This window comes from Macaca fascicularis, chromosome 13 (genome assembly GCF_037993035.2).
Source record: "Macaca fascicularis isolate 582-1 chromosome 13, T2T-MFA8v1.1".
In the NCBI taxonomy this organism is placed as follows: domain Eukaryota; kingdom Metazoa; phylum Chordata; class Mammalia; order Primates; family Cercopithecidae; genus Macaca; species Macaca fascicularis.
In genome coordinates this window covers 91,358,625-91,381,661 of record NC_088387.1, presented here as the reverse complement: position 1 = coordinate 91,381,661, position 23,037 = coordinate 91,358,625, and the positions used below count along the sequence as shown (strand labels likewise).

General features: G+C 43.1%; 1 protein-coding gene across 1 annotated transcript in view; it reads right to left on the bottom strand.

The window, feature by feature from the left end:
* Nucleotides 1-22,437, bottom strand: part of CAPN13 (calpain 13) — an 85,615-nt gene extending 63,178 nt beyond the window's left edge. Inside the window, exons 1-2 of the mRNA XM_074012044.1 lie at nt 22,288-22,437; nt 2,237-2,466 (exon numbers count right to left, since the gene is read on the bottom strand). Of these exons, the coding sequence (XP_073868145.1) occupies nt 2,237-2,434 (198 nt within the window). The 5' untranslated portion in view covers nt 2,435-2,466; nt 22,288-22,437. The remainder of the gene's footprint in view (nt 1-2,236; nt 2,467-22,287) is intronic.
* Nucleotides 22,438-23,037: the final 600 nt, after the last annotated feature.

Here is a 23,037-nt window from a genome sequence, read left to right as displayed (position 1 = left end):
CAAGTCAAAGCCCCTAAAGCCAGGCCTGCCATATGGTCAGCACTCTGTGGGTATGGCCATTACTATTAGGAATGGGCCAGGCTGGCGTGGCTTCTCTTCCAGTGCTCTCTGCAGTCACAGCTGTACATTGTGGGTCAAGGACATCACAGTGTCAAAGGGGTGAGTACATTGGCTTTTTCCTTTACTGTCCTACTTGGAAAATAGGTCAACTCAAGGTTTCTTTCTTGCACATGTGAACTTGAAACGTGCATCAGGCACCTGTAGATAGGGTTCTTTATTCATCCATTCACTCATGTACTTGTTCATCCAAATTCTAACAGAGACCCTATTAGGCACTTAAGTCAGTGGGGGGAAAGCGCAGCAGGTGGAAGGAATCTTCATTTAAATTTGGCATGTCACATCACTTGTCTGAACGTCAGTTTTCTATAAAGTTAGGAGAAAACGAAGAAGATAAAGTATGAGAAGATACATGGAAAGCTCTGGAAAGTACTATACAAACGTAAGTCTTGCCAACTGTGATAAGAAAGACAAAGAAATATGACATTTAAAAAGAAGTGCCAGAATGAAAAAGTGCCCCCAATCCGCCCAGTAGAGCTCAGGTAAGCTTTTGGATGAAGAAAGTAGTAATGGGAAAAGCAGATTCGGCCCCTGGCTGCCTCTATTTTGGGTTCCTGGCATTATTCTTTATAAGTGATTTCACTTCCGTTTGCCTCAGTTTCTCCTTGCCCCCAAAAGACATCACAAGTTGAATTGTTGTGAGAATCAGATAATTAGAATCTCTCAATCCTTTCTAAAGAGAAGTGTTATAAATTCTTCAACACTATAAATATGGTCTCACATCTATGGCTCAGCACCTTGTGAGAAAAAAATCCCACCACTTTCTAAAATAATCTCAGCTTCTGAAAATAGCAATGGGAAAAAAATGACCTCTTGGAACTTCTTTAAATAGAATTCTCTGCTTCATCTCTCCTTAGGAGGTAAAGACTAGAAGAAGAGAGTCATTGTTGAGGACTTACTGCCAATGGCTGATAAGAGGATCCTAGAACACTGAAACACCGCACTTTTCTCTAAGCAGCATCCCAAACCCTACCTGATCCCTAACCCTTCCCTTCACCAAAGCTTCAAATCTGTCCCATTGTAGGGCAAGAGGTGTCGCCTCCCAGAGCCTGATGTCTTCAGTTCTCCTTCCCATGTGCAGAACTGAATTAGAGATCCACAGACCAGACAAATACTTTTGTCTCATAGCCTCATAGCCTCTTAGTAGCCACCATGAGAAAATAACTTTACTCTGTAACCTACCTTGGCTTTATGGGAAGTGTTTGGACAGTGCTTGGCATTTAATCAGTGCTCAATAATGGTTGCAGATATTATAATGATTAGCTTACTAGACACTATATTATTTTATCTCATTCTAGGTTATGCTGGCAGCCTACAGAAGCATGAATAGAGGTTTGGGCAGGAGGGTCCTTAGAGTGGTCCTTATCCGGGTGCTTTGCATCAACAGTAGTTCTGATGAGATTATCAGAATGTTGAGTCAGCTGAGACATTTTCCGTGGAGGTGTCATGCCCTAAAATTGAGATAGTTCTAGAAAAACCAGGAGGGCTCACCTGGCTGCAAGGTAAAGGTAGTGGCCATCTGCTGGGGTTGTGGAGTCAGGGAGATCTGAATGTTGTCCTGCAATATCTCCCTAATTTTAAAGCTGATGTCTAAAATTCTCTTGCAGGTGGTCAAGCCTCTCTAAGATGGAGAATGTGAATATAAAAGAGAGAGGGGAGGTGATTATTTAAATTCATCCTATAATGTAAATGACTGACCTGATATCTTCCCTTTGAGCAAATTCTAACAGGGAAGGGAAAAAGAATATAAAGATACTGACACCTGAGGAGAAGAAAGGGTGACAGAGTGATAGATGGGGTCAGTTATGGGGTGGAGGAGACTCCAACAACTACAATTTTCATACCCATGGTTTCCCATCTTTAGATGAAAAATGGAGGCATTTTAATTTAGTGATGTACTTAGTGTTAGAACTGGGTTAGAACTCAGGAGTCTGGGCTCCTGGTTCCTGCTATAGCATCTTCCCATCCCGCTGAGTAGCTGCAACACTGGAGCAGAGATACCCGGTGAATTTCATTCTCCTTCCGGTTTGGTTTGGCCCAACCTCCTTTCGGCTGGAGGTGCCATGGCAGGTGACTCCGAGGACCCTGGGGCTGGTATGCTCCTGTGGGGCTCACTCACCTGTGGCCGCTTCCATATCACATTGGAGAGGCGTTTTTCCTGGAGCAGCTTCTGGCCTATGGAAGAATCTGCTGCAGGGAATGTCTCATCCTTAAACGTCTGGCCCACGCTCAGGCAGTGATCCCGCAAGGTGGTAAAGTCCTGGTCTTTGAACTTGATGATGGAGGTCTCCACTGAAGACTCCTGGTTATACGCCATGACTCTCCTTAGAAGACTTCCGAGGTCCTTTCCTGTTGGTGAGAAAAAGGGATACCTTTGGGGTAAGCCATCAAGTCCTTTGCACCATCAGATGTGAGCACCAGATGGGCACTCTGATATACCACCCTTTACAGGTAGGGGACTGAGACTAAGGCTGCACTGTCCCTGGAGGCACAGTCAGTGAGACTGAACTAGGATTCAAGCATCCTTACTCCCAGCTAACCTTTCAATCTGCTGTACAAAACAGCTCACCAGTATGCTCTCACGTGCACAAGAGGCTATGGGGTACTAGTACATCTCATGACCATTTATTGAGCACTGCCAGGTGAAGAACTGGCAGATAGGTTTAAAAAAATTGCCCACCGCTTCACTGAGTAGCAAGTGCACAGAGGCCCACGAGTTGCGTTGGAAAGGTCACGGGGTGTTGGAGGGTTTAGTGGGGTGGGGGCAGAGGGGGTGTGTAGGAAGTGTTGGAAGAGATTGCCAGAAAGGTAGGATGGAAAGCTGGGTGAGAAAATGTTTTATACCCCATAAGCTCTGCAGAGCTGTTGAAGAGGTGGGGCATGATCAGATCTGTACATAGAATGGGGCTGCTAGGAGCAATCTGGGGACCAGAGAGAGGGTGTGGGCAGGGACTGGTTGCAGGAAGGAAGCCAGGAGCTGCTGCACTTGTCCACAGGAGAGACGGTGGTAGAGCATCAGAACGGAAGATGGTGGAGTGTGGACAGATTTGGTGTAATTTTATAGGTGAAGAATTCAATATGGGGGATAGGGAAGGAAAAAAGAAAACAAAGAAAAGATAGTACAGTGAATATCACATGGGTTTTGAAGTTTGCTTTCTGTTTTCATCAGCTCCATACCGCTTCTGCAACTTGGAGTGAATATTCAAGCCTGTGAACCCATTTTTCCACCTGTATGGATTGAAGCTATCAATCTCATAGGTTTGTTATGATATTAAATAAGTTTTGACCTAACTGAGCAGAGTGACAGGCGTGCAGTAGTCCCTTAATAAATGTTAGCATCCTAGCTTTCCTCGAGTTGACAAGGAAGGCTGAGGTTTCTTGTTCAGGCAGCCACAGGAATGTAACTGGTGCCATTTATCAAAAATGTACCACGTCCTCTATCTGTGAGGCTGGCCTGGATGGGAATCCTGAATCCATACTTCCTAGTTATGGGAATTGAAAAACCTTTCTGGTCCTTAAGTAGGACTTTTCAAGCTTCTTTGACCAGGGTCAGTGCAGATGGCACAAAAAAATCCCAAGGTCCATGTGTTCTACCCATTTTCACTTCACAGTGGAAAAGGAAGCAGGTGATAATGAAGGAGCTAGGACTGGAAGGGAATAAATTCTAAGGAAAGAATATGAACTCATAATCAAAATTTTGAATCCTAGAAAAATGTATGTAAACTTAACATAACTTAGCAATTTTCTTACAATTACCTTGTAATACCATGTGGCAAGTTATTTAGATAGCACAAATTCATAGACAGAATATCACCAGTGAAATGTCATTGTGCAAGCATATTTGAGGAGAATTGTGTGTACAACTGTCTCAAAAACAAGATATGAATAATTTACATTTGAATAATTAGATTGGACCATACAAACTGTCATTTTTGTAGGTCAAAAATGGTTGAATATAGTCAGTTTCATAGGGTTTAACCTAGGATAAGAAATGGTTAAATACAAACAGTTCCATTTAGTTTAACCTAATACACATGTCCATTTCTTCAATCGAATTTTTGGAGAATAAGGGCACAAAATATTCAGTATGTCTCACCACTCACAATAGAGTTAAAAAGAGGGCCCACAACAAATTAAATAGTGATAAAGCTAAAATGTCAAAGTATCATTCAGAGTAAGAAAACAGTGATAGAAATCGATTGTCAGTTCAAGACAAAAGGCAATGGCACTCGATAATGAAGAGTTGTGAAAATCATGGGTCTACCAGTTCTCTGTGTGTGCTCGGGGACAATGGAACCTGTATAGCATTGCCAAGCCTCCTACCTCTCAGGAAAATATTGAATTACAGTGTGTGATAAACTCTAGCAATGAGCTAATTTTGGTTTATGAAAACCAAATTATAGTTACCTTTAATAATACAATTATGGGATTGCCTGTAAGTAGCCCTTAATTGCGTATAAAATGAAATTGTAAATAACTTTGTTTCATTTCTCCTTTGGAATTATACAAAGGTCTTACATGTGAGGATCAGTTCCTAGTCCATCTGGGGGGCCGCCACTGTCCACTATTGGGTAGGGGACTGGCCACACTTTAGGAATTCACATTCTAAGATTCACTTGCCTCGTTTGTGAAATGGAGATGATACTATTACACATGTTATAGGGTTGTTGTGAGACTCAGATGAAACCATGCTTCTAGAACACTCAGCACAGTGACTGGTAAGTAGAAAGCAGCCAATGCATGGTGGTTATTAGGATGATGATCATTGCTATTTTGAGCAGGAAAGGACTGTGCAGAGGCCCAACACTGTCTAAGACGACGACTTGCTCATACTCAGGACAGGTTAGGCTCAGAGGGGCCTGCAGGGTGAGGGCCAGGATGTGCAGTCAGACCTGGGCCCTGGGCTCTGTTACTGCTCTGTATTCACTACATGGGCTGCCCAGGCCTGGGGGAAGGGAAGGCTTGGGGACAGGCAGCAGGCTGGGTGTCTGCTGCTGAGGAGGTGGGCTGCTCTGGGAGGAGACTCTTGATGGGGAAGGGAGAAGCAGGCAGCAGAAGCTTGTTCCACCTCCACACACATAGTTTTCTTTCTCTCTGAGTTGCTCATGGCTTCACCAGGGAACAGCCTGTAGACTCATGTTCTCAGGAAGGGCCCGCAGTACCTGACTACATTTCACTTTTGTGCACAGCAGAAGAGGATCACCTGATTTTCCTGCTGTCACTTTTGGGGAGGGCTTTCTGGTTCTTTCCTCTCTTCTCTACCCCATTTGTCTCACTTTGCAGGGTAGCTAAAGGCAGAAGAAGACTCAGCTTTGTTAATTTCAGGGGAAAAAAGAGATTGCTGAAAGGCCTACGTGATGTTCAAGACAAAGTTTATCTTGCTGTTGGGGCAGCTCTTGGGTGTTGCAAGAAAAGTCACACAAGAGGAGCTAGAAACATCACAAAAATAATTGATATAAAGTTCTTCACATGAGAAGCTTGTGTAAGCTCATGAATCAAGCTTCATGAATCTGAAGCTTGCTTCAGAGAAGCAAGCAGGAGCTGCAGCTGGGAGTTACAAAGCCTCTTTAGCTCCCCTTGGTGTCTATGAAAGGAGCTTCCCTGTGTCCTCTGCTGAGTTGGGTGACTTAGTGAGCTCAGGTTGCCATAGCAAAATACCACTGACTGCGAGGCTTAACCGCATTTATGCCTGAGGTTGCAATTTTTTGAATTTTTGCAATCAGACCTTGGCAATGACCTTGAGCAGTATGATATAAATAACTCCCACATGCTTAGTGTTCCAATAATGGAACACTAGGCATAATGGGTTAACAACAGGATTTATTTCTCACAGTTATGGAGGCTGGAAGTCAGAGATCAGAGTGCCAGCATGTGGTGGAGGGTGGGGAAGAGATCTTTTCCTCATCCTCTTCTTATAAGATCACAGTTCTATCAGATTAGTCCCCACTCTTAAGATCTCTTTTAAGCTTAATTGCCTCTTAAAGACCTTATCTCTAGTTACAATCATGTTGGGGGTTAGGGTTTCATATGAATTTGTTGGGGGAGGGGAGCAGTACAATTCAGACCAAGGCAGTGACTAACCCCAGCCTGATCCAACAACTCTCCTATCCCTGGCTGCATACTTCAGGGAGTGTGCACATCAAAGGGGAATTGGGTCATGTTGGTAAGGTTCTCAGAGAATAGACGGAGGATGCCAGTGGACACAAGAACAAATGACAGAGCAGCAACAGTGATAAGTATGTAAACATTATTTGAATTAATGGAAACATGATGAGGGCTCCTTAATGGGAGATATGTCTTACATACTGCTGAGCCATACAACTATGTCTTAGCAGTATCTTGATCTGCCAGCACGTAGCGCCAGGCCTTGCACATAGTAGGTATTCAAAAAAATCTCCTGAGTGTCAGCAGATTAAATATTACATATCAGCTATTCTTGGGTGTGTTCTGTGATGCAGTTGCTTCATGAAACCCTCCACAAATAACAAATTATGAGGTGAAATTATTTTGGAAAATATCTGATACTGAACAGTCTTTATGGAAATTCACAAAAAGCTCCAAGAAGCCCTCTGATAAAGAAACTTAAGTTTGCTCCCAGTGTTTCACACATATAACCAATAAGTCCTTTTATTGGAGAACTTTTATAAATATTTCATGGAAAAGATGCACAAGAATTAAGTGACTTCAGAACATCCTGACTCAAGTCCTCATTCTACCCCGTACACACTAAGCACCTCAGTTTCTTCATCTGTCAAATGGACACATGATACTTTGTTAAAGAATCAAATAAGAAAATATATGGAAGGAGATTTAAACCATGAAATATTTTATGAAAAGATATTCATTACTATTTATTTATCTGACTAACCTTGTCCTAACCTGCTTGTATTTCTCTCTCTCAGAAATAAATAGTTGTAAGAATACACAGATAAATTACCTAAATTACATCTGCCCAGAAACATGAAAAGGGCATTTATTGTCCCAGTTTCTCTCTTTTCCCTGAACTATGTGTTGTTCTTCTACATGAAAATTCACAGGAGGAATTCAATAACAATAGAATATTTAGGTAAACCTCAAATATCTGGAATTAAACACACTTTTAAATAATTTATGAGTCAGATAATATCATAAGAGAGTTAGGAAGACCTGACATAAGCAGAAGGACATAAACAAGAAAGATAAGAGCAGAAATTAGTAAAACAGAAGACAGATAAGAGCAGAAATTAATCAAAAAGGAGACAGACAACAGATAAAATGAGCAAAGCAAAAATCTGCTTCTTTGAAAAGATCAACAACATTAATAAACCCCTAGTCAACTTGATCAAGAGTGAAAGAGAGAAAATGTAAATTGCCCATATTATCATATGATAAAGGGATTATCATCACACGTCCTATAGACATTAAAGGGCTAATAAGAGAATACTATGAACAACCCAAAGCCAACAAATCTGCTAAGTTGCATACAATGGATTAATTTCTTGAAAAATACAATTTATCAAAGTTGACACAGAAGAAACAGAAAATCTGAATAATGCCATATATAGTAAAGAAATTGAATTTACTATCAAAAGCTTTCTCCAGAAGAAACCCCCAGGCTCAGATAGTTTCACCAGTGAATTCTGTTACACCTTCAAGGACAGAGTAACACTAATCTTACATGAACTTCCTCAGAAAATAGACAAGAAGGGAAATATAGCTGAACTTATTTTTATCAGCTCAGCAAAATACTAAAAACAAAACCTCATAAAGAAATCTTCTTCCTCAAAAAAATATTACAGACCAATATTCTCATGAATAGAGAAGCAAAGAGCCTTAAAATTTTAGCAAATCAAATCCAATAATGTTAAAAAAAAAAAAAAAAAAGAAGATACCACATCATAAGTTGGGTTTATTCCAGGAATGTTAGGTTGATTTATATTTTTAAAAATCCACCTGCAATCTACCACAGTAAAAAGCTACAAAGACATAATTTATGATAAAAACTCTCAGAAAACTAGAAATAGTAGGTAACATCCTCAGGAGGGTATCTGTGAAAAATTTATAGCTAACATAATATTTAATGATGGAAAGTACATTTTCTTCCCTTTACCATCAGAATCCATGCCCATTGTTATAGTTCTATGTACCACTGTTGTGAAGGTCCTAGTCAATGCAACAAGAAAATTAAAGGCAAAAAGATTAGAAACAAGAAGAGAACTGGTCCTATTTTGGTGTTTTGATTGTAGGAAATCTACAAAACAACTACTAGAACTAATACTTAAATTTAGTAAGGTCACAAGATACAGGGTTAATATTTAAAAATTGTATTATTATTTAATAGCAACAAAAAATAGCAGAATGGTACCATCTAAAATACAAAATACTTGGGAAAAAATCTAACATTAAAGATATTAAGATATCGGCCGGGCGCGGTGGCTCAAGCCTGTAATCCCAGCACTTTGGGAGGCCGAGACCGGTGGATCACTAGGTCAGGAGATCGAGACCATCCTGGCTAACACGGTGAAACCCCGTCTCTACTAAAAAATACAAAAAACTAGCCGGGCGAGGTGGCGGGCGCCTGTAGTCCCAGCTACTCAGGAGGCTGAGACAGGAGAATGGCGTGAACCCGGGAGGCGGAGCTTGCAGTGAGCTGAGATCCGGCCACTACACTCCAGCCTGGGCGACAGAGCGAGACTCCGTCTCAAAAAAAAAATAATAATAATAAAAATAAAATAAAAATAAAAAAATAAAAAAAGATATTAAGATATCTACAAAAAACTATAAAACACTGCTGAGAAAAATTAAAGAAGAATTAAATAAATGGGGAGATATATCCGGTTCATTTATTGGAAGGCTCAATACTGCCAAGATGGCAGTTTTTTCCAGATTTATCTATAGGTTCAATACAATCCCAACCAAAATCCTAGCATGCTTTTTTTTTTTTTGTTAGAAATTGATAAGCGGATTCTAAGATTTACATCTAAATGTGAGGAACCTAGAATAACCAAAGCAATTTTTAAGAAGAAGAAAAAACTGAAGGACTTACCCAATCTGACTTCAACACATGTTAAAAAGCTACTGTACTGGCAAAAATATAGACAAATAGATCAATGGAGAAGGGTGGAGAATCTAGAATAAATCAACAAATATATGGCCAATTAATTTGAGAAAGGTTTCAAGGCAATTCAATGGGGGAAATAAAAGTCTTTCCAAAAAAATGGTGCTGGATCAACAGGATTTCTAAATGGGAAAAGTACAAACAAACATGGATTTTACTTCACACCATACACAAAAACCAAGTCAAAATGATCATAGACCTAAAGGTAAAACTTAAATTATAATACTTTCAGAAGAAAACATTTGCAAACTTGGGATAGGTAAATGTGTTTTTGATAGAATACAAAAAAATATGAGCCATACAAGAAAAAAAATTGATAAATTAGACTTCATTAAAGGTTTAAAAGACACCATTAAAAAAACACAAATACATATTTCAGACTAGGTGAAAATATTTGCAGCACATATATCAGACAAAGGACTTGAATCCACAACATATAAAGAACTCTTCCAAATCAATAATAAGAAAAAAACCCATTAAAATGGCCAAAAGATTTGAATAGACACATCACCAAATAATATATAAAAACAGGCAATAACCCAACATGAAAAGATGTTCCACATCATAAGTTATCAGTGAAATGCAAATTCATACCACAGCGAAAGCTCACTATAGACTGTTTTCTAATGGCCTAAAATTTAAAAAGACTGATCACACTGTTTATGAGGAGATGGAAAACTGGAACTTTCATACACTCTCGGTAGATATGTAAACTGGTATGACTACATTAGAAAACAGTGTGGCAGTTTCCTAAAATGTTAAAACATACACTTACAAAATGATTCAGTCATTCCGGTCCTAAGAATTTACCCAAGAAAAGTGAAAGCATATGTTCATACAAAGACTTGTGCATAATCAAAACAGACTTATATTTAATAGCCAAAAGTTGGAAACAACCCAATGTCCGTCAAAAGTGAATGAATAAATTGTGATGTACCCATAAAATAAGGTACTACTCAGCAATAAAAAGAAATGAATTATTGATACATGCAACAACATGAATAAATCTCTAAAATCATTATGCTATGTGAAAGCCAGTCAAAGTAGAATACATATTATATGACTCCATTTATATAAAATCCTAGAAATGCAAACTAATGTACCGTGATAGAAAGAAGTTCAGTGGTTGCTCAGAAATGAGGGTAGAGGGAGGAATGGGTTATGAGAAAACTTTTGGGGGTGATAGAAATATTTTTTATTTTGAGTGTCATGATGATTTCACATGTGTATACACGTGTCAAAACTCATCAGTTTACACATTAAATATATACAGTTTTTATATATTCTAAGTAGAGTTGTTTCAAAAATTAAATGCTGTATATAGTTTATATAGTCTTCAGTAATTTGCTTCCCCCTGCACCCAATGGTTAAAAAGCAGCAGGATTTCATTTATCTCACTGCTGTATGTTATCCTATGATTTATTTGTACTTCTTCTCTCAATGGACGTTTAATGCTCTTCTCTTTGTTTTAATGAAAAATTATGCTATAAATGTTATTGTACGTATCTCCTGATAAACATGCAAGAGTTTCTCTAGTTTACATTACAAGTAGAATTTTGGGTTTAGGGAGCACACATACTCAACCTCATTAAGTATGCCAAATTATTTTCCAAGGTTGTACCAATTTATAATTTCACCAACAGTGTAAAAGAGTTGCCATTGCTATATATCCTCACTAACTCTTGGTATTGGCAGGCTTTTTATTTGTACCCATCTCGTGGGAGTAAGTGGCAACTCCTATGGTTTTAATTTGTTTCTCTGATTACTGGTAAGATTGAGCATCTCTCACTATGTTTATTCTCCATTCATGTTCCCTCTCTTGAGGAATGAATATTCATATTTTGTGCCCATTTGTCTATTGAGTTGTCTTTTTCTTATTGATTTGTAGGAATTCACTACTCACTCTGCATATTTGTCTTTCGTTGGTCATATGTCTTGTAAATATCTTCTCCCAGTTTGTGTCTTATCTTCTTAACTCCTTTACAGTGTCTTTTGATGAACATCAATATTCTTTACACTAATATAAATGTACTACAAATATTTGCTTATAAGTTTAATTTTTATAAATTGAGCCAATAGTAATTCTTATGGGAATTTAATATAAGAAACTTTGTAAGAGATTCTCTTTTTAAAATAGAAAATTTGTAATCAACACATTCTTCCGAAACACTGATTTAAAATTTTCTTGTAGCTCTATAATAATATTTTTAAGAAGTCCAACATATATATCAAAATTCTGAAATAGACTTGCAGAGAAATACTTTGAGTACTTAGGAAATAATGCTGGTATCTGTATTGGCAAATATAGCTTTGCCAAAGCCAATTACTTAATTTTCCCTCCCTTTTCCTTTCTTCCCCAAAATAGAGTCCTTACTTTGAAGGAAGATATATATATAAATACCTTGATTTTTAAAATGTATTTGATAAAATCTCCACCTATTCCCTGTGTGTCGACTAGATTAACATAGTAAAGTAGAATTCAGTGTAGTAAATAGAATTCGCAGTTTGACCCAGAGATTATGGATGAATGGTCTGGAATAGCTAAGAATCATTGCATTGTAATAGTCACAGAGTTCTGTCCCGTGTCCTGTCCTATTCTACATTTTTATCTTAATCCTTAAAGAAGATGTTGAAATAAAAATGAAGATCCTTTTCAACTCTTTCATCATTTTTAATAGTGGAAATCAAGAACAATTAACCAAGCAGATAGCAGAATCAAAATTCTAAATGACTTCAAAACCAAGAAGATGAAATTAACTAAGGAAACTGCAAAACTGTCTTTACGTTTAAAAAGTTAACTATGCAAGTAAATAGTGAGCAGGATCTGTCTTGGGTAAATTTCATTTTGGAAATATTTTGTATGCCTTACTTGACTTCCTATTTAAAATGAGACAAAACTATGAAAGATGTGGCAGGCTCTGACCAGCTTCAACAGCAGTAAGGCATTGCTCTAGACAGGCTAGCCCCAGGACCTTGTACAAAGCCGCTCTTGACCCCACATGGACATCTGTGTTCAGCTCTAGGGGCCACATTCCAAGAGGCTCATCGGTACTCTCAATGGTATCTGAAAATGAGTGTTTGAGTAACATAAGCGTGCCTGGCAGGGAGGCAAGCCCATTGCTTGCAAGCATGGGCTCCTGGCATGCAGTTATATCCACCTGAAAGAGGTGGCAAATTTTCATATTGGCAAAAATGTGCCATACGGGCAGGAGGCAGTCCAGCTAAATAGATAGGAAGCCTGGAAATCCCTTCCTGGGAGGAAGAGTTGGAGATCTAGAGAGGTTTACTGGGAAGAAGGCCAACTGAGGGGCCTTCAGTGACTCTCAGACTCAGCCCCTGCAGCCCAGGTCCCCCTCCCTCCAGAATAATCCTGCTCTAAGAGAGCAGATATTTAACTACCTCTGGCCCCACAACCGTACTCCCAACCCCTGAGTTTCTATACCGCCAAGGTTATGCTCCAGTTCAGGAAACTGAACTCTGCCTTGTGTCTTAAGGAAAAAGGAAAAAGAGACAGCATGGAACGGTGCTCACAGGCACATAGAATCAAGTTGAAACTTGGGTTTGAATCCAGCTGTCACTTACTGACTGAATGATCTTGGCCAATACTCTTAATATCTCTGAGCCTCCTTTCCTTATGTATACAGTGGATGGGAGGTGGAGGTAATAAAACCAGCCTTGTAGCAGCAGATAGATATTAAATGAGAAGATTCTTGTTAAGGGCTTGGTGTGGCACATAGTAAAAGCTTGTGTATTACGCTATCAGAAACTCCTTGAGAGTCCTGCCTGGCCCTGAACTTGAGCCCAGTGACTACAACCCTGTACCAGCTGATGGGCATGCCAGGCACCTGCCAGTCACATCTGAACTCCCAACCTCAGGTCTCTCCAGGTTCCAGAGTTGTGTTCTTTCCATGTGTTGAGACTGTCACCTCCTCCACCTGCCTGGCAGAAACACTGGGTGCACATTTACCTCTGGCCCTGAGCCATGCTGTAGACCACGCTGTCTGCATCTCCAGCTGGGCCAGTGTCCCACAGCCTCTACCCTGTCCCAGGGGGCTTTCTCCTCCTCTGCTTACCCTGTCCTACATGACAGCCAGGTGTCCCTGGGGCCAAACACATGTCCAGTGGAAAGGATATGAATGCAAAGGAAGAACATGTGATCTGTACAGTTCAGAGGGTGGAAAGAGTCAGAAATTTGGGGAAGTGTGATTTTGATTAGACTTTCTGCAATGATGGACGTGTTCTATATCTGTGCTGTCTAAGACAGTGGCCACTGGCTATATGTAGCTATCGGGCACTTGAAAGATGGCTAGTGCAATTCAGGGGCTGGATTTTAATTTTTATTCAATTTTAAATCATTTACTTTTAAGTGTAAATATTCGCATGCAGCCTTATTGGATGGTATTGAAGAAGAGAACTGCTAATGACATGAATTACCACAGAACAAGGAAGGCCGTGAACAGTCTTGGGTGGAAATGGTTGAGCAGAGGCTGGATGACTCTACACAGCGGCCCAGAAGAGCCCTTGGATTGGGCAGATCCCTTCCAACTTCAACCTGCTGGGCTCTCTCTTCTTTTCGTCAGCGTCATATTTTGGGTACTAAACCACTTAGCGACTTTCTGCCAGTGATGGGACCACCTCCCTGCCTCAGTGACAGGTTGCCCTGGTGTCCCTGTCCGCAGGATGCTCCTAGCATATCCCAGCAACAAAGGGTAATTTTGCTTGCATTTTGTTTTCAATCAGCTATGAAACAGGAAGCTGCATTCAATGGTTCCCTGCCCAGGAGTGCTGCATGCAGCCCTCTCCTGGCTGGTGTTTTTCAGAACAATGGAAATAAATCTGATGTAATGTAGCAGAACATGACAGGGGACGGTTTTCCCCTTAACAAATACTCATTTGAAATGGTGCCCAAACCCTGCACGAGGAGCAATCTATTTCCCACAACAGTGTTCCAGCAAAACCCATTACTAATTCCACAACTCAAATTAAAACTAACAGAGCTTGAAGGCTGGGGCTGACGCTCTCTCTGCTGACAAGGAACAAGGGTGGGGGAAGGGGTCTGCGCACTTGTGTGTGTATGTGTATGTTTAATTACACTGTTTAACACATCGAGAATAATTTAGCTACCCAAGTGGAGAAAATAGGCACTTAACTGCTCTCTGGTGGGAAAAAGATGTGCAAACCACTTTCAGTTATATACCTTCTTGGTGTACCTCAGGGCTTTGAGGAGAGAGAGGGAGACAGAGAGAGAGTGAAGCAGAGAGAGAGAAGAGAGCAAGGGAAGGGGGTAGAAGGAAGGAGGAAGGAAGACAGAGAAGGGGAAAAGGAAGGAGGAAGAAGAGAGGAGGGTGGGAGAGAGAGGGAAGACGACAGAGAATTTTGTGTGGATACAAATCTACAGCAAGTTGGGAGAACATGTGACTACTTCTCAGAGAGCTTATATGAGATGGTGTAAGTGTGAGAATGAGCTTAAACATCGGGTTTGAAAATGGAACTTAACTGCCAGACCAGTGCTGTCCCTGAGCCACTCTGTACTTCAGAATCATCTCAGCAAGTTTCTTCCATGCATGTGTGGCCTGAAGACCACGGTGGGATTAGTGGCCCCCAGAAAGGCGGACCTCAGAGGAAGACTATGCAGGGCTCACTTTGCAGAAGGGGAAAGTGGGGCTCAAGGTGAAACAGGAGAAGTTTGGGCAGCGCTTGGGCTTGACTCCTGTCCCGCCCCCAGCTTCAAAGCTGGGGTGATCTGGCCTGTGAGCAAAGCATGCCTTTGTCCCTGCCAAAGGCATCCTACTTTGTGCCTAATCAGGGCTGAGAGGTGCACGGGCAAGCTAGTGTTTCTCATCCTCTGAGATAACCTCTAATCCACCAAGGGCCAGGGAAGAGGCTATGAAATGAAATGAAAGAAGCCTCTCTCGTGTCTTCAGATGTAGAAAGCTACATAGACCTGGAACAGGTGCCAGAAAGTAAGTGCTCAGAATAGACCTCTCTATTGCCTGCCAGTGACTCTGGGTTCAGCACTGGAGCTGACTGCCAAGGAGATCATCAGCTTGGCACAAGAGAGGCAGAAAGCAGAAGCGACTTTCTGAGGTTCCATAGGCAAGGCAACCCCAGCCTCTTCTCTCCCTACTGCCCTTGCTGTGCGGACCCAGCCTCTTCCTGAATCATAGCACAAGGGAGCTTGGAGAGCTCTGCTGATGGGCCCTTCTCAGGAGACCCTGGGGGTAACCAAGAGAAGGTTTGCCTGACAGAAAGGATCTGTGTAGCTCCACTAAACTCTATGGGCCTTGGGCACGTTGCTCCCTCCCCTAGCCTCGGTCTCCCCACTTGGAACACTAAGAAGGTTGGTCCCACTCTTCTAAGTGCTTTTCCGCTGTAACATTCTATATTTCTGGAACTGAGATGACAGGTTTTATGTAGCCTCAATGATACTGTTAGACAAAAAAATGGGAACCCACAGAATGTATTATTCCTTTCAATTAAGTTTAGGTTTGTGCCAACACACACAAAAAACAAACTTGTCTTGGCATGGAAATCTCCTCCTTTCCCCTCCCTAGGGTATTTGATAGGTGTCATTCAATTAGGATAGGGTTGAGTAGACTCAACTATATTCTAAGGACGAGGTAGAGCATTCTTTTTTCTGGGAACTAAAACTATATGAGTCTCGGAAACACTGTGTAATATTTCATCTGTGCTTAGATTTCTCGGCACGGTTTTTTTCTTTTTTCATCCTTGAAGAAGAGATGCACTTCTCATTTAGCTAATTCAAATTTTTTCTGAAACAAATACAAATTTGGTGGACTTAGGAGGTTGGGGCCTGCCATGTACCAAGTTAAAATGCAGGGTCTTGAGAGCCACTGTTTCAGACCAGTACTCCCCAGGCAGACCCTTGGCTCCGGGCCTGCTCACTTCCCAAAGGCTTGAACTGCAGAAGGCTAGGTTTGGGGTCTTTTTCCTTTCTGTTTTTTAAGGTTCTTTGGAAGCCAAGGCCACACTTACATAATCCGTTTATTCTTAAAGGATTTCCCTGGGCCTATCTCCTTAGGCTTTTTCATTTAAATGGACAAAGAGAAACAGAAAATGGATGAGTGCCGGGCATGGGGGCTCACAACTGTAATCCCAGCACTTTGGGAGGGTGAGGCGGGTGGATCACGAAGTCAGGAGTTTGAGACCAACCTTACCAACATGGTAAAACCCTAAAAATACAAAAACTAGCTGGGCATGGTGGTGCACACCTTTAATCCCAGCTACTCAGGAGGCTGAGGCTGAAGAATCGCTTGACCCAGGAGGCAGAGGTTGAAGTAAACCAAGATCATGACATTGCACTCCAGCCTGGGTGACAGAGGGAGACTCCGTCTCAAAAAATAAATAAATAAATAAATAATAAAATAAAATAAAATAAAATAAAAATAAAATGAATGAGGCAGAGGCCAAGACAGAGCAACCGCACAAAGAGAAAGCCAAAGACGGGCTGGGTGACAGAAAGGAAGCCAGGGACAGCCAATCAGCAGGGATGGAGACTGAGGAAGAGAGTGGGAGGAATGAGATGGCCCAGACGCAGAGAGGACAAAGTCCACCAGGGGAAGGGATTCTCAACCCAGCCCAGCATCGAGGGCACCAGAATTGTGTCCATATATCGCCCTGTTTTCTTATCCCTCAAGATGTGAATTCTCAAGGCATGGCTGGAAAACAAGGAATGCAGATGCTGTGACTCTTGGATGGAGCTTTTTAAAGACCACCGCCCCCGTGCGCTGCCTCTAGCCACAACACAGTAGAGAGAGAAAAGACAGTGGAGCCAGCTGTTGGACCCCTGGCCCCGATACCTGGGCATCCCAGTCTGTGCCTGGTCATTCTGGGTCTCTCAGGCCTGACCTGTGGAGGCCGCAGAGGCGAGTGGGCTGAGCCCTGGAATGGGAGCTCTGGTGGAGGGGTGGCGGGGGGTTGGAGACAGATCCAGTAGTACCAGTGACCAAGCACTTTGGCTAAAGGAGCCATTCCCTTTTCAGACCTGGTGCTCAGAGACACACGATGAAGGTCCCCATGGAGGCCCAGGCCCACCTTCTTGTTCTGGAGCAAGCTTCCATCCAAGCAGGTGGGGTCCCATCTCTGGGGTCAGGGTGTGGACCAGTGGGAGGAGAAATGTTTTTCAAAAATAAGAGCTTTCTATATTAAATATGTTAAAAGGCAACAAGAAAAAGAAGGAGCTTAGAATGTGTATGTGCATGCGTGTGTGTGTGTGTAAATGCAAATGTAAACGTGTCTAAGTGAGTGAGTGAAGCAGAGAAAGGCAGGCTGGGGAGGGTGGTGGTTAGGCCTCTGAGGTTTCCCTTGTTCCTTCTGTCATTCTTTCCCTCTCCAGCCCTAAGAAACGGGGAGAGCCAGAGCTTCTGAAGGCGAGGGCTGAAGGCAAGAAGGAAAGACAGAGGAAAGAGAGAGGAGCATAAATGACCTAAAAACCAGCTCGTGCAGGGCCCACTGGGGAGATGGTGGGAAGGACAGGACCTGGGGCAGGGGGAACAGGCCTGGGAGCCTCTGCCTGAGAAGAGAGGGAGATGCAGTCCCGGGAGACCTCCGCCCCTCTTGCTGTCTAGCCTATGTTCCAGAACAGGCAGGGAGCTGTGGGGAATCCCCGTGCCCACCTAGGGAAGATGACCTGGCTGAGGAGGAAGACAGTTTGAGGACAGGTCTGAGGGGATGGTAGCACTGGCTCAGGACAGCCCCTGGGTTGACAGAACATGCTTGGGGTGGTCTTTTGGCTGGAGTCCCAGGAGCCAGCCCCTGCAGAAAGCCTCTGCCGTCATCTCCCGCCAGGGTCATGCCGTCTGACAGTATCTTAAGTTCCTGCAAGAAAGCTAGAGCTTCCTGAGATGGGGCTTAATGGTATATGTAGTTCAGCTGATTGACAGCCACATCTGGTTAAGGATTAGACTGGGGAGAAGAGAGAATGTTTGGCGAGGAGAATGGGGGCAAAGTTTCCTGTCATCTCTCCATCACCTCTCCGGCCTCAGGCCCTTGAGAACCAGTGGTCTCTAATGGGCCACTGGGTGCATCTCCTGAAGGCAGGTGTGTGGCTCTGATGGAGACAGTGCCCCTCGTGTCTCTGGTCTGCAGGCTGGGACGGGGTCTGGCTCAGTTCTCTGAGCTGTGTGGGAGGTGCTGGTCAGACCCTGGTCCACAGGCATGGGAGGTGGACATGGCAGGGCTGTCCAGTGGAGATCAGAGGGCAGAGTGCTGCCTGAGGGACCATTATTTCAGAGGGAAAGGAAATAAACCTCCTGGCTACTCCCAGTTTTAAACATCCCTCGCGACTTACTTGGCTGAAGTGAGGATATTAACCCCCAAGTCCTGGCTGTCCTCCAGCGCAAGTCCTTAGAGGCAGCTCATCGCTCCGGCCACTACTGTGGGACATGGTACCCATCCCATCTCATGTTCAACTCACCAGAGAGGGCGGCAGTGGGCAAACCTCCACTTCATACCCCTACAACTTGTCTTAAAAATTTGCATCTCTTTATTCACTAGTCTATCTCTGAGGCAATGCACGAGGTAGACGAGGTGACCTTTAGCTGCCTTTCAACATGAGTATCATGGATTACAAGAGGCTGGGAGACAAGAGGCTGGGAGACCCCTTGGGGATCGCCTGGTTCACTCTTCATTATTGAGATGAGGAAACAAGGCTTGACTGAACTTTCCTGGTTGTTTCCTGGGAGAACGAGCTCTGCAGATTGGTAAAAGCATCTCATGCACCACACAGCCTTCCCTTATACTGCAGAGTTTTTTATTCAACAGGGTTTGTGCAAAGCAAAAAGTAGTGTGTAGTGGAGAAGAGTCCCCTGGTAATTCAGGAATCAAGACAAAAGAGACTGAGCCCATGAACACATGGTCCAAAGCTGTGTTTTCAACTGGAGTTCAGTATGGGAAGTTCTGGTGCACTCAGTTCAACTGGTTCCTTTGTTTTGGCCTTCTCAGAGCCTTTTTTTTTGAGACAGAGTCTCACTCTGTCACCCAGGTTGGAGTGCAGTGGCACGACCTCGGCTCACTGCAACCTCCACCTCCCTGGTTCAAGCAATTCCCGTGCCTCAGCCTCCCACGTAGCTGGGATTACAGGCGCATGCCACCGTACCCGGCTAATTTTTTTGTATTTTTAGTAGAGATGGCGTTTCACCGTGTTGGCCAGACTGGCCTCGAATTCCCGACCTCAGGCAATCTGCCTGCCTTGGCCTCCCAAAGTCTGGGATTACAGGTGTGAACAGAGCCTTTTTAAGTTAATTGGAATCATAACTCTCTGAGGAGGGAAGAGTAGGAGGCAACATTCCTCCAAATATTTGATCATAAATGCTTTATATCAAGGAGTCCCCAGCAACAGCCCCCAAAATTAGTGTTGTACGTAAACCATGCTTTAGGAAACACTTGTCCAAAAGATAGAGTCCCAAGGGGGGTAGAAAATCAACACCTCCTCTTGATTCTGCTCTGATGTTTTCCATGGCTGTGGACTTTCTTGCTGTCTATCAGTGGCATGCTACACCATGGACAATTCTGAGAGAGTTAGGATGCCCTCAACCTGACTTCTTCCAAACACTGAGGAGAGATGGAATGGGCCAGCCTATCCAAGGTCCCCTTTATGGTTTTTCTCATGGGAGAAAGAGGTGACATCTAGGCAGGAACACTGGTGCCATACACAGTGCTCGGCAGATATTAATGATAATTCAGTCTTTATTAAACCTTTCTTAGGTGCTATCTCAGGTTCTGTTAGCCTCAACCTGTCTCTAGGACTCTTGGTCCCTTTTTTACTCCATCCAAGGAAGTGGCTCTTCTGACCACTTCTGGACTCAGATGAGGTGCCAAGCCTCTAGCAATTAGATCTAGTTTTCCCACTGGCTGCCATGGGGGTCAGAAGACACAAGCTGGAAGTGCAGGACAGTTAACTCCCCATAGGGCAAGCTTTGAACAATAATAGAAGAGAGAGAGTGAGCCAACAGATAAATGTCCTCTTTACCCTTGCTCGGATGGACTGTTCCAAGGCACAATGCATCTGCAGTGCCAGTCCAGAGGGGTCCTGCTTTGGCCAAGTGGCTGGCCATGTCTCTTCGTGAAGAGAGGCCAGGTGGTGGCACATCATCCCTCACTGCTTCCCCCTTTCTCCTCTCATTTCCCACTTCCCTGATTCTCACTCCCCTGGTGTCTTACCTTAAGCGCTAAGTAGCACTTAAGCTTTGCCTCAGGCTTTGTTTTGTAGAGAACCCAGGCTAAAATAATGTCAACAATAATGACTAAAATGTCTTCAGCACTTGCCATGTGCTCAAGTACTGCTAAGTGCTTTCCATATACGATCTCATTTGATCCTTTCACTGATCTTTTGGGGTAGATTACTGTTGCTACCATGTTTTAGCGATGAGGAAACTGAGAACCTCCAAGAGGTTAAGGAGTATGCCCCAAATCACACAGCTCACCGTGTGGAAGTATCAGGCACAATGCTTGATACGGAGTGAGCCTCCGGGCCAGCAGGTTGGTGATTTTTGTTTGTTTGTTTGTTTGTTTGTTTGTTTGTTTTGAGACAAGGTCTTGCTCTGTCACTCAGGCTGGAGTGCAGTGGCATGATCGTAGCTCACTGAAGCCTCAACCTCCTAGGCTCAAGCGATCCTTTCACCTCAACCATGGCACCCCTCCCCCTGCCCCCAGTAGCTGAGACTACAGGTGTGCGCCACCACATGTAGCTAATATTTTTTTCCCAGATCCCCAATTTTTAATTTATTTTTGTAGAGACAGGGTTTTGCCATGTTGCCCAGACTGGTCTTGAACTCCTGGGATCAAGCAATCTGTCCCCCTCGGCCTCCCAAAGTGTTGAGATTACAAGTGTGAGCCACAGTGCTTGACCTTATGTGTGCATTTCTTCATAGCACCTTTTTTTCTAAGGTGTCCTTTCAAGACGGTAACTGAATACAACCAAATAACTAGGGGACAAGACAGGGTACCTACCAGGCACAACAGAACTCGAGCTCTGTCATGTGCATCTGGAATAAACTTTAGCAGCAAGTCACTCACCAGGTCCCTCACTTTTTCCATCTACAAATTGGGATAATGAACTTATGCTACATAAACCTTTTGCCTATTACACAGTTGGTAGGTTATTACATTTCCATCAACCAATCTACTAACAAGTAAGCCTTCCTGCAGCTGTCACTCCTCCAAACTTCAAAACAATAACAACAAAAACCCCACAACACTTGTGTCAAGGTGGGTACAAAGGTGAGACAATTCAAGATGATAATCTGACTGAAAGTCAAGTTAATGCCACTTGGGGGTAAACAAAGTTGTGCTTGTGATCCAGGACAAATGGGACAGTCAGTATAGTTCATGCCCCAACTACAACTATAGAGGGAAAATATCTGCACGTATTCTAATCTGGTTGACTTGGGTCCAAGCGGAGCAGCTGGAACTGTCTCCCTGGGAACAGCATCACATCTCAAAGATTACACAACTTTAGCAGTTATAGAGACACACATGTGTGACCATGACACCACTAGAGGCATGTAGGAACCTCCTGAATCTCTGAAGTTGTAATGATCCATCTTTTGTGATTAACCCAGAGTTGTCAACTTCATTCCTATAACTAATAAACTAGATGATTAGAAAACAAAGGGCCCAGGTCCCCTTCTTCCCTCTAGCAAATGTTTATTAAGTACCTACTATCTATCAGAAACTACACATCAGTGCGCAAAGAAAGCATGATTTCTGCCATCAATGTGTCCTTATGACAAACACAGCCCTCAAGGTCACAACTTAGAATGAGCAGAAATCAAAGGTGACAGAATGATTAAGAAATACTGTCTTTGCTTGAACTATGCAAAGTTTGGATTAGCTTCTCTTAGAAGTCCCCCTTTGCCCTAGTTTTTCTTAAAGCATATCCTTGGACCACTTGCATCAAAAACACCCAGTTTCCAGAGCTATTAAATGTGTACCTTGGTAGGTGGGAACTCAGAATTGACATCATGAAGCTCTCTAGAAAATTGTACATGCTCACTAATGTTTAGAGGGCTGCCTTGGTCCACAGCTCTGGGAGATGACCACTCACATCTTACCTGTTTCCTAGACAGGTGCGTCTGATGGAGGAGGGGAGACGGGCAGGTTCCACAGGCTCTAGGGATAGAGAGTGGTGGAGGAGACTGGCAGAGGAGAGCATGGCCGGCTGGCCGGCAGTCTTGGAGAAAGAGCAGTGCTGGTGTCTGCTTGCTCCTGCCCTCAGGCTTTTCCTTATATGGGTGTACCAGGTAAAGGCAGGCTCCACCTTCGTTAAACAGTGACTTCAGCACTGGGCAGTGGCCTGCCACTTGTTGGAGAGAGAGAGGACATTGGCTGTAAACAGCAATAGCTTCCAGATCCTCCTCCCCAAGCCTATTTCTGCCTGATCCCACCTCACTTCCTGGGGCCCCTGAGCTGCCCATTTCTTGGCTCTTGTGGTTTTCTTGTTTCCAGATATTTAAGTTTCTTTATCTTTATTCTGCTTCAGGTAATTGGTATTTTGTTTGGTTTTGTTTTACAAAACACCTCTGCTGAGAAAAGACTGAGGGAAGCAACCTTCCTTCCAGCCTCATTCTCATATAGGGAAGTACAATTGCCATGTCTCCGTGTCAAGAGTGGCCACTCCATGTCAATCACATCACATCTCTTTCTACTAGACAGACCATCTTCTTTCTACAAACACATCGTAGAACACGTTAACTCCTGGGCAAGGCGAGACCCAGGGAAGGTCTCTGCATCATCCCTGCTTACTGGATGGGACAGAAAGAGATGAGGCGTGTAAAGTGCATGTTTCCTGTTCTCAAATCCAA